This window comes from Penaeus vannamei, chromosome 5, assembly GCF_042767895.1.
Source record: "Penaeus vannamei isolate JL-2024 chromosome 5, ASM4276789v1, whole genome shotgun sequence".
Classification (NCBI taxonomy): Eukaryota; Metazoa; Arthropoda; class Malacostraca; order Decapoda; family Penaeidae; genus Penaeus; species Penaeus vannamei.
In genome coordinates this window covers 10,888,284-10,900,783 of record NC_091553.1, presented here as the reverse complement: position 1 = coordinate 10,900,783, position 12,500 = coordinate 10,888,284, and the positions used below count along the sequence as shown (strand labels likewise).

General features: G+C 40.5%; 1 protein-coding gene across 1 annotated transcript in view; it reads right to left on the bottom strand.

Annotated features, from left to right (window-relative positions):
- Nucleotides 1-9,445: 9,445 nt before the first annotated feature.
- LOC113810619 (uncharacterized) overlaps nucleotides 9,446-12,500 on the bottom strand; it is a 7,906-nt gene continuing 4,851 nt past the window's right edge. Inside the window, exons 3-4 of the mRNA XM_027362244.2 lie at nucleotides 12,238-12,325; nucleotides 9,446-11,988 (exon numbers count right to left, since the gene is read on the bottom strand). Coding sequence (XP_027218045.2) covers nucleotides 10,180-11,988; nucleotides 12,238-12,325 — 1,897 coding nt within the window. The 3' untranslated portion in view covers nucleotides 9,446-10,179. The remainder of the gene's footprint in view (nucleotides 11,989-12,237; nucleotides 12,326-12,500) is intronic.

Genomic DNA, 12,500 nt, shown 5'->3' with positions numbered 1-12,500 from the left:
CAACAACAGACCACATCCACATGTTCACCCAAATGAGAGAAAAAATGTGTATGGCATTCATCGATTATGAAAAGGCATTTGACTTTGTACAAATACCAGCAGTATTAGGTGCTATTCGACAACAGGGAGTACAGCAGTTATATTGTAATATATTTGAGAATATAATACAAAGGAATGGGAACAACAACCATCAAGCTCCACACGGAAACCGATAAAAAATTTAAATTTAAAAAAAGGTGTTAGACAGAGGCGACACCATCTCACGCAAAAAAACCCGTTTACAGCTTGCCTCGAAGAAATATTCAAGAAACTAAAATGGGAAGGGGGAATGGTATCCCAAAATAGAGACGGGAATACCTAAACAATCTAATATTTGCTGACGATATTATTCTCTTCAGTTAATCCAGCAAATGAAATTCAGCAATTAATAAACGATCTGAATAGAGAATGTCCCAAAAGTCGGACTTAAGATGAACAAAAAAGAACTGGAGTCATGTTCCCAACAGCAAGGTTCGAATTAGAGCAGATACATGTACGAATGACCCCGCTAGAGGTAGTAGACACATATATATATATCTAGGGCAACTCGTACAGACAAACACATCTAGCGAATGGGGAAATTTTAAAGCGACGCATCAGTCACAGACTAGAGCGCCTTCGGCAGACACAGTAGCATACTAAGAGGGCTCTTTGTCATTATGTTTAAAAAGAAAAGTCTTTAACCAATGCGTCCTCCCCCAGTTATGACCTATGAATCAGAAACAACATACTACAACCAAAAATTTACTGGAGAGAGGGATGGAAAGGTCGATTTTGGAAGAGATCGGATGAGGGCGAGGTGGATCATGGAACAGACAAAACTGGAAGATATACTCTGGAGCATCAAAAAGAAGAAATGGCAATGAGCAGGGCATAATATGTAGGAGACAAGACGACGGATGGACAAAGAAAGTAACAGACTGGACTATAGATGACATAAAAAAAGGGCCAGGGGCCACACCATTGACAATGTGTGATAAAATACCGAAATTTGGGGGGCCCAAGACTGGAAACAAAAAAAAACAAGACAGGAAAGGTTGGAAAAGATGGGGGGGGGGGGGCTACGTCCTGCAGTGGATTGTCTCAGGCTGATGATGATGATGATGATGATATATATATATATATATATATATATATATATATATAAATATATGTGTGTGTGTGTGTGTGTGTGTGTGTGTGTGTGTGTGTGTGTGTATATATAAAAATATATAAAATATATATATATATATATATATATATATATGTATATATATATGGTAATTTTCTATATTACGTCCGCATAGCCGATATCGACGATTTTGGTATCGTTGGAGTCCTCTCACTCTATACAATGCAAAGATGTAGGTTTTATTGCGCGGATACACCCCGTTAGCGACAAACTTGGCCCCGATAGCGGGGGCGACGATGTCGGAGCGGCGGACGTAATATATAAAATTACCCTAATAATATAACCTCACAGTGAAAATAATCATGGTTATTCACATGACTTTCCCTGCGACCCCCCCTGGGGGGGCTGCCGCCCCCCAACCCCCGCTGAGGAAACAAAATCTCCACCACGTATTCACGCCAGGATAGAGCGCACACGAACTAGATACGGAGCCGATAACCTACAATAACAGGATTTTTAAGGTACTAACCTGATTGATTAATTCCGCTAATTAGTAGGGAGGGGGCTCCTTTGCCGCAGAATGTGAAGGAGGAAAGGTGCGTCCTGGCTTGCCCGCACCTGCCGCAGGCTTTCTCCCGACGGAGGAGGCCGTGGCGGAAGCATATCTCTAGCATTTTTCCTGGCTAGGTGCAATTTCGCTTGCAGAAAATCCGTCGTCTCGAATACGAGCACCCTCCACACTCAGCCATCGCGGCGGCTATGACTGACTTCTGAACGCGACGGTTATTTCGGTTAGGAATACGGATGTCGTTATTCCAGAGGACGGGAAACTCGACCTTGAGGCCATCGGTGTAACATCGAAAAGAGGCGCAAAACCCGCCGCCGAAGGGCGGGCCACCATGTTCATCCTGATTATACTACAATCGTCTCTATATACAATTCTGACTATGCCAAGGTTATTATGCTGATTCAGTGGGAATCTTACGAGGTAATTGTAATATTACGGCCGCCGCTCCGACATCGACGATGATTGTGTAACGCTCGAGCTTGCCGGGAATACGTGGTGTAGGTTTTGTTTCCTCGGCGGGGGTTGGGGGGTGGCAGCCCCCCCCCAGAGGGATCGCAGGGGGCGCAGCCCCCTGCAATGGAAAGTTTTGTGAATAACCATGGTTATTTTCACTGTGCGTTATATTATTAGTGCTATTTAACCCCGCATTTTCCCTGGAACCTTTCATGCCCTCCCCTGCTATAGGTGCCAAGTTTGTCGCTAACGGGGGGTTTCCGCGCAATAAAAAAAAAAAAAAACTATATATTTGCAATGTAGAGAGGGAGAGGAATCCAACGATACCAAAATCGTCGATACCGGTTATACGGACGTAATATAGAAAATTACCATATATATATATACATATATATATATATATATATATATATATATATATATATATATATATATATATATGGGCGTATATAATATATGTATATACATACAGATACATATATATATATACATGTGTACACTCACTAGGGGCGTCATTTTGTTGGGGCTGGAGGTCATTTGCCCCCACAAGACTCTGATTACATCACTCAAGGTCTTGGTCCCCTTTACCTCAAGGGCCACAATCCCACTATTTCTTTTCTTCTTCGTCCTCGTCTTCTTCTTCTTCTTCTTCTTCTTTGCGTAAACTTCACCATCATTGTTCCGGTCGTAGCTTTGCTTTGCCCCCCCCCCCCCAAGAAAAAAATTAAATGACGCCCCTGACACACGTTAATTTAAAACTTTTACTTTTCGAAGTCCCATTTTGAATTATGGAATTCATATAGCACAGTTACCCCATAAAATATAGTCGGCTACGGTTTTCTATGGAGACGATTCGACGGCTTTATAGGGTAAACTACTTTATCATTCCCAAAACAGAAGATGTATATAAAGAAGGGAATGTTTTATTACCTCTTATTCATATTCTAGCTTTGAAGATTAGTACTTTTATCGCAATGAGCCTATTTTTTATTATGATTTTAGGATAATACCAGGCAGAGGTTTCATATGTACTTACAGTACAATACTTCTAGCGAATCTGACTATCTTTCTCCCCTCTGGATTTTAGAAAAATAGTTTTAAACATAGTGACTGATTCCTAAACTGAAATTTCTTAATGCATTCCCTTTTTTACCATGTACTATACTTCTTTGCCTGCATGGATTTCACAGTTTTCGCCCCAATCCCATAGAGAGAATGGATAGCCGCCAGAAATGCACTCAGAACGGAAACATGTATTTTAATGAGTGCATGATCCTTGTTAATGGTTAATTCTCTATCCAGGTCTCTTTTCCATAGAACAGATAGATAGAGAGAGAGGGGGGGTTGAGGGGAGAGATAGATAGATAGATAGATAGAGTGAGAGAGAGAGGGGGGGAGGAGGCACAAGTGTATACCCTTTCTTTCTTTATAACTCATCATCGATAAGTACCGGAAAACCACCACCCGATTCTCGGCCAAACGCTTTGGGTGCCCAGTGACCCTGTTGGCAAAGCACGTTCAGTATGCCTGTACTCAGAAGCGTTGGCATCGTGAACGGCCGAAATCTGGACCCATGTTTGTTGTATTCTTTTGCAAGTGAAGTGCCATAGGGGGACACTTTTAGGGTGAACGAGTCTGCTGTTCAAACTTCTTTCCTCACTACCCACACACGCACACATAGTAACATACACTCTTACAATCACAAACATTTGTATACCACGTACAATCACAAACGCGGGCATATAGAAAATTGAAATTAAATACAATAAAAAACACAGACTCGCAAATACATCTACACGACTGCTACGGACATACACTATCGCAGTCACATGAACACGTTAACACTAATATAACCAACATGTGTTCTTTCTTTTTTTCCTTATCCAACCGCTCTCAAGGCTTAGGGCGTCTTCGGTAGCGTCCTTAACTATTAATACCGTATTTAGTTTAATCCTAATTCACCGTGTACTCTTAATACCGTATTTAGTTTAATCCTAATCCACCGTGTCCGTACCGAAGACGACACTCTCCGCTGCCAGATGGCGCAACAATAATGTTCAGTAAAAACTGCCGTACTCACTATTCTATCACCACCGTTATCATGTAAACATGTCGGGAGAAGAGAAATGTCGCGCGTGAAATTCGCTCTTTTAGGAAATTTCATGTTTTTTTTTCTTTCTTTTTGTAATGTCATGTTTTTGGTAATCATATTTAAAAAACTATTTTAGACATCTCTTAAGCTTCAAAATATCTATCATATCTAATGTGTATTTCATGAAACTGAGACTTACTATGTTTTCATAATGCTAATTATCTTATGCCTTTTTATCTCTGCACTGCTTTGCTTCCTAATTGTTAAAAGTGTTCTGTAAATAATAATATAGACTTCTCAGATGCTTCTGAAGATCACATTTTCCTTCCCTTCATCCCAGACGTACCTGCATGATTGAAGACAAGGCATTAAAAACTTATTCATATTATTAATTAATTCTTTATGCTTCCCAATGTTCCCAAAATTGAAAAATAAGACTTGCATCATTTCAAAGTAAGAAAGTTCGTACCTCTATTTTCTGTACACATTTCTTCAAGATTATCTGTTTCAAATATGATTTGTTTGGAATCTTAAGTTAATGGTCTGTTTAAATTTCTATCAATTCTTGTGTTGTTCCTGGTCTGTGATATAGTGATGGTTCTGCCCTCTGCTGTTGATATGATCCTGTGTTTTAAAGAATAAATTATGTGCTGAGTTTTTCTCAACTACTTTACTATAAAATTAACAAGTATACTTTTCTATGGACCCCGTGAAGAGCATCCTGAAGAAAACATGTTTCCCTCCTCCAACGATTCAATGCAGCAAAGAGCTGTCCGAGGAAACTGCGCGATGGATATTAATTGGTGAATGTCATTTTTGTACTTGTGTCATTGAAATAAAGATTGGTTTTATAATAGTTAGAGCGGTTTCGTTACCCTTTTTACTACTGTAAATATGAGATCGTCATGAAAAAATATATTAATTCATAAATAATCATGTTTCTCTTATAGGTAAACCTACTTCTGCCTCGTAATTATCATTTGAAGATCAAACTGCATCTTGAGTGACTGACTACAACTTTCTACAACAATCAATGAATATCAGTTGTCAGAATTTTTTTTAACAATGCAGTGTTTGAATGCAAATTGCAAGGTTTATTTATCCAAGTAAATTTTATATCGGACCAAATCTTTAGGTAATATCTTTAATACTGTCTTCTATATCATATGCGTAGGGACATGAAGGGTGAATGTTGAACAGATATCTTTTGGATGATTTTGTTGCTTATTTACAGGTATGAGTGCATGACTTGCTCCAAACGCTACCCTACACAACATGCAAGTTATGTGTGAAGAGCAACATTTGCACAGAAATGTTTCAAAATACCGCAGATTTTTCAGCAATAAAAAGACAACATATCTCAGCTCCCACCCTCTATTGTAAAACCTATTCCCACACGCCCAGAAATCCGAGACACATATTTGATTTAAAACGTCAACTTGTGAGACCTTGACCATAATTTTTGTTTCACTAACCTGGAAATATGAGTTCCATGCCCGCAGCCTCTGAACTTCAAAGATTCCTTTGATTATATTGGTTTTTATATTCATTACCATAAGTTATTTCCTTTATCAGGATATTGGATCATTTGTGTAAATATATACAATTTCATTTTCATAATAAATACAGTATGAAAATTCTGACGACCGAAAGGCAACTCAAGCGGTGGCAACCGTGAAGTTCATGACGGGCACGTGACGTAACAGTACATGATTGGTGGGATTAACTTGTCCCTTCTGCGCATGTGCAGGATTAAAAGATGAGCTTAATATTAAAGCCAGGTCCAAAGGTGCATTAAAAGTTTATCCCGGACGCTGCCAACGCGCAAGCGCACTAGAGGTCTGGATTAAACTTTAATACTGGATTAACTTTTATGGCACGTACAGAAGACGCCCTTAGTTTTATGCTGCGAAAGTCTGAATTTCTCCGAAAGAATACAAACTTAATGTAGTTTCGTCTTCAAGTTTCTTTTTCTCTATAGGCTCGTCGTCAGCAGTTACGATGCTCTCTGTCCCAACCGTAACCAAATACTTTTCGCTGTTATGAAAGTAATACACGAAGCTAGTTTTCTGAATCTTTACACATTCTTCAGCAGTTTGATTATCTCGTGGCCCCCTCCGCCCACTCCCTGTATAATCGATGCATCAGCTTGGGATGAAACACTCTTCACAGGTTTCAAAGTGATATAAAAATGTAGAAATGTAGAAAAGGCATACGTATGAATGCATAACCTCATTAAGCCACGCGTATATGTTTATCTCATCAGAATTACTCTTAATTCTGAAGGAGATAATCCGATACTCGTCAATAAAATTTTTGCTTTGTTATTTAGTATTCATGTAATGCTCTGTGGTTGTTGGCAACGTTCTTGTTTTTCGTCTATTATTTACATTCTAAGGCTATCTGTTATCTACAGTGTATCGGATTTGCCCAATTATTTAATGAGTTTGAGGCACGTTGTGTGTGTGTGTGTGTGTGTGTGTGTGTGTGTGTGTGTGTGTGTGTGTGTGTGTGTGTGTGTGTGTGTGTGTGTGTGTGTGCGCGCGCGTGCGTGCGTGCGTGCGTGCGTGTGTGCGTGAGTGCGTGCGTGTGTGCGTGAGTGCGTGCGTGCGTGTATGCGTGCGTGCGTGTGTGGGTGTGTGCAGGTCGGTTATCATTACGCTGCCCTGCAGTTGTGAAATTGCAAAATAGAAAACGTTGCTAAAGAAAACCGGAATGTCCGATCGATGACGCCATGCTTACCAGAAAAATCCTTGAACCCGTTTCGAAAACATCCTTTAAATGCACTACTTTGGACCCTTCAGTGTTTGCGCCCAACACTCCTTATTGTGGCGTCATCTTATCCAATCCTTTTTTTCCACTCGTTGTTTGCTACCGTAAATTCATCCCTGTTAACCCGGATAACAAGCCTGGGCAATACTAATTTAGGCAGCCGCACTATATATACAGAGGAAAGTATAACAGAATTATTGACTAGAGTTCGTACATGTCGGGGAAGTTTAAAAAATTGTGGGGACCTCACTGGCTGTGCTTTAATTAATTGAAATTCAAAAGTTGCCTCTCTATAGTTCACAAACATCTCGGACCGTCTCGAATGAAAACAATACTGAGATTTCTGCAATATACAAAATACGGGGGTTTGGAAGGTTAGGTTAGGTTGGTTAGGTTAGGTTAGGTACGTTAGGTTAGGTTACGTTAGGTTGGTTAGGTTAGGTTAGGTTGGTTAGGTTAGGTTAGGTTACGTTAAGATTGGTTAGGTTAGGTTACGTTAAGAAAGTTCGTTATGTTAGGTTAGGTAAGGTTACGTTAAGAAATTTCGTTAGGTTAGGTTAAGTTAGGGTAGGTAGGTTAGATTGGTTAGCTTAGGTTAGCTTAGGTTGGTTAGGTTAGGTTAGGTTGGTTAGGTTACGTTAGGTTAGGATAGGTTGGTTAGGTTAGGTTACGTTACGTTACGTTACGTTAAGAAATATCCTTAGGTTAGGTTAGGTTGGTTAGGTTAGGTTAGGTTGGTTAGGTTAGGGTACATTAAGAAATTTCGTTGGGATTTCGGCAACATTGACACCGGCGCATCCCGCAGCGGCGCCGGAATCTCGTTCGGATTATGCATTTTTTTCAAAATTTTCACTTTTAATTCCACTATTTCTTCCGTGTGTGCCCCCCCTCCCGCCCACCTACAACCCCCAATTCTCCACGGGTCACCCAAGATTGAAGGGGATAGGAGAAAAACAAACAAATAGGCGCGGCTGTCTTACTTAGATTTACCCAAACCTGACTTCCCGGTTGCCGATATGAATCATTAGGTTATAGGTTAGTAAAGAGAGAGTGCTCAAAACAAGACCGAAGTGATCAGGTGATCGTATCATCTGTTCCTTCAGAAATTAGTATTTTTTCAATTTATTAGACCACATTTTTTTTCTTGGTCTGTTGTATTCAACTCCTCGAAGATTTCTAGTAAGACAGCATTGTACTCCCTCCAGGTGGGGCTGGAACGGATACATTCCTTTACTTCTGATCTTTGGAAGGGAGAAGATACACTTGTCTTGTTTTCGTGCTGGGATTTTTTTTTTTTTTTTTTTTTCTCCCGCCATTTCATTATCACCAGACTTGCCCGCTATTCAAGAAAAAATGCTATGGCACACAGAATATGGAACACACACGCTTACAATCACAAACATTTGTATACATACCTACAATCACAAACGCGGGCACATAGAACATTGAAATTAAATACAATAAGAAACAGACTCGCAAATACATCTATACGACTGCTACGGACATACACTATCGCAGTCACATGAACACTAGTTAACGATCATATCACCAACACGTGTTCTTTCTTCTTTTCCTTATCCAACTGCTCTCAAGGCTTAGTTTTATGGTGCGAAAGTCTGTTTCTCCGAAAGAATACCAAATGTAGTTTCGTCTTCAGGGTTTTTTTTCTCTTTAGGCTCGTCGTCAGCAGTTACGATGCTCTCTGTCCCAACCGTAACCAAATACTTTTCGTTGTTATGAAAGTAATACACGAAACTAGTTTTCTGAATCTTTACACATTCTTCAGCAGTTTGATAATCTTGATATATACATATATACTTATATATACAGATATATACATATATGTGTATATATACATACATATATATATACATGTGTATATGTATATATATATATATATATATATATATATATATATATATATATATATATACCTATATATACACACATATACACACACACACAAACACACACACACACACACACACACACACACACACACACACACATATATATATATATATATATATATATATATATATATATATATATATATATATATGTGTGTGTGTGTGTGTGTGTGTGTGTGTGTGTGTGTGTGTGTGTGTGTGTGTGTGTGTGTGCATATGTGCAATGTGTGCGTGTGTGTATGTGTATATGTATATATATATATATATATATATATATACACACACACAGACACACACACGCGCGCGTGTATATGCGTGTAAACCCACTGATATATAGATATATACACAAAATCCTTTTTCACATTAATATCTCACTACAGGTTCTCACTCACACTTCCCTCATTTGTGGTCTTATTTACCTCTTCATAATTCATCTCCTCTGGTAAAAGCAAACCACCTTCCAAAGCTATAAATGTAAAGGCTTCTAGCATAAAAAATCCTTTATTTTCTTCTTGTTTAATTGTAAACTGTCACATTACAAAAACTTTACAAAAACAAACAGCAGTTTTGGTGACGTCTCCATACTCAAAAGAATTCCTAAATAAACAGTATTAAAAATAAATTTCAATGATTATTATTTCAGATCAAGGTTTCACCGAGTTGCCATTAAGTAACAATAAGATTCATATGTAAAGCAGATGATGGAATCAAATGCATTTCTTTCAGAAAATATCTAGGGGAGGAGAGGGAGAAAGAAAGGGAGAGATAATAAAAGAGAATAAAGCAAGAGATAGGAAGCAAACGAGAGAGAGAGAGAGAGAGAGAGAGAGAGAGAGAGAGAGAGAGAGAGAGAGAGAGAGAGAGAGAGAGAGAGAGAGAGAGAGAGAGAGAGAGAGAGAGAGAGAGAGAGAGAGAGAGAGAGAGAGAGAGAGAGAGACCGTGTGAAGTGCTGCATAAAATCACCACTCAATTAACAATAGTTTTAGCACCATAAATATCACATACATACGGTTATTATGCGAGAGATACATGTACGTGCAAAGAAGGAACGAGTGTACAGCCAAGACCTCTGAGGCACAATAAATGCTTGCAGGTTCCACGGCACTTTGAGTAATTACAAGTTCATGTATATATATATATATATCTTTGGTTTGGATGTATTTATATACGCAATATCTAACACTGCTTATATTAACATACGTATCTTTTTACGGAAGCCTATGGGAGTTTTCGATCATAACTGCAAGGACCTTTTTAGAACTGCCAAAATGAGTTCGGCAAATCTGATCTTTATAGCTCTAGAATTAAACACCGTAGAATGATTGAGGTAGAAACCGAGATTTCCACTCTCGGTGTCAATATAAAGGTTGATGTTGAACGTCATGAGGAATTGGTGAACGAACGTCAGCTTCCTAATGGTTGTGATTTTGAAGAGCTGCCTCTGCGCACTGAACTCGAAGGTCTCGGTTATGTTCGGGACGGATAAGTGAATATCAGCGACGCAGGGGCCCTCGTCTTGTTCGCCCACCTCCTCCTCGTTTGGGGGTCGGATCTTCCTTGGCATTTCAGGCTTCTCGGCTTCTGCTGCTTCCCACTGTTTGCTGTTTACTGTTTGAGCTGTTTTCCAGAAGAAGGTCTGCCATGAGCTGGGCACTGTGCTCACCTTGACAACTGACCTTTCTTGGCCAGACGACGTGTAATCGTCCTCGTCGTCCTCCTCGTCGCCATCGGCATCGTTGCCGTCGTCGTCTCTGTCCGTCCACCATTCCTGGCGTGGCCAAGGGAAGCGTACGTTCACTTTATGGAAAAGTATGACTTCTCTGTCAGACTCTAGCCCGGCATCAACCAAAAGCTTGACGGCGGCCGCATTCACGCACGCTACAAAAGCATTGAAATAACTGACACGTTCTGCTTTACACTTGTTTATGAAACATTTGTTGACATACGAATCCAGTGATTTACGAACACCCCCATACGAATCGTCGTCCTCATTTTCTTCACCATTTTCTCCACCAAATCTCAAATCGTCGTTATTTACATCCTTTTGAAATTCACTAAGGAAAGTCTTAATGTGCTGTATTTCGTCTAAGGATATTTCTTTTTTATCACCGTTATTTGAGCAAGCATCCATAGCACTGCCGGTATCTAAGCTAACATTAACGCTGTCGGTACCTGAGCAAACTTCAGTATCACTAGGACTATTTTTATCTTGTTTACTGTCAGCAGCTGCGGAACCCTCACCAATCGCACTGGAGGCTTCAGTATTGCTGACACCGTCCTTAGGCCTTTCAGCAACAGTACTCACAGAAACTTCAGAACTACCCTTTTCAGAAGCAATTCCGGAAGCAGTGGAAACTCCAGTACTCACAGAAATTTCAGAACTACCTTTATCAGAGGAAACCCCAGAGACAGCGGAGACTTCTGGAGTACTCGCAGACATTCCAGAACTATCTTTATCAGAGGAAATTCCGGAAGCAGTGGAAACTCCAGGAGTGCTCACTGACACTTCAGAACTACCTTTATCTGCGGAAACTCCAGAGGCAGCGGAGACTATGGAACTACCGTTTTCGGAGGAAATTCCAGAAGCAGTGAACCCCCCCGCGTTATTTAGAGTATCCACACCAGAGGGATTTTGAGCCACACTGGGAGAGTCCAGGTTCGCATCTGCTCCACTGCCAGTGCTGGAACCGGGGCTTTGTACGACTGGTTCTTGTGCAACAGACTCTTCTATGGCATCATTAAGGTGTTTTACAAAGGTGTCACTGATGAGTCTGCCGGAAGCTTCGTTTAGGAGAGGCGGAGGACCAGCCAGGAGGAGGAGGTATTTGTAATCACGTGTGAGGTTTCTATCGTCCAGGCTGGCACTGTCACCTTTATCGGCACTGTTGTTCTTCGCTTTCTTGTCTCTTCTTCTATCCCGCGAAGTTCTGGGCACTTGAGGATCGGCAAGGATGTGGACTGTGCAAAGGAGGTCGTTATGTAGGTAGTAGTGCGAGCGCTGCGGTTCCTCCATGATGTAACCCAGGCTGTCGTCATTGCAGATCTGAAACGGAAAAAAACACAATTGAAATTCACCAATCATGAGAGCGGTTTGTACCTTTGTGTGCGCATTGCGCCACACACACACACACACATATATATATAGTGAAAAAATAGATCTGATACCCAGTACATTTAGCAAAAGATCCGGTCTTCAAATACGACTCATCCGAAATAAAACACCGTTTGGAAGCTGTTGGGCCTCAAAACAAATGGCTGATTGACAATACGAAAGGGAAGCTTCCTAACTCACCCGAACCTGCATCGTAGCCTTCGGCAGGTAGCAGATCCAGCAGTCGCCCTGTCGGTGCTTCAAACCGAGGCGCAGCCACTTCAGTTCCCTGCAAAGCAATGAGTTTGTAAGAAACGCGAGATGAGGAGGAGGAGGGGCTGCCGGTTTAGACAGCGGAAATGGATACATTTATGTCTTTTAACTCATTTAGACTTTACTCACAGCCACAAGCATGCACGCATATACATACATACATAAATACAAGCCTACATGCTCGCACGCAT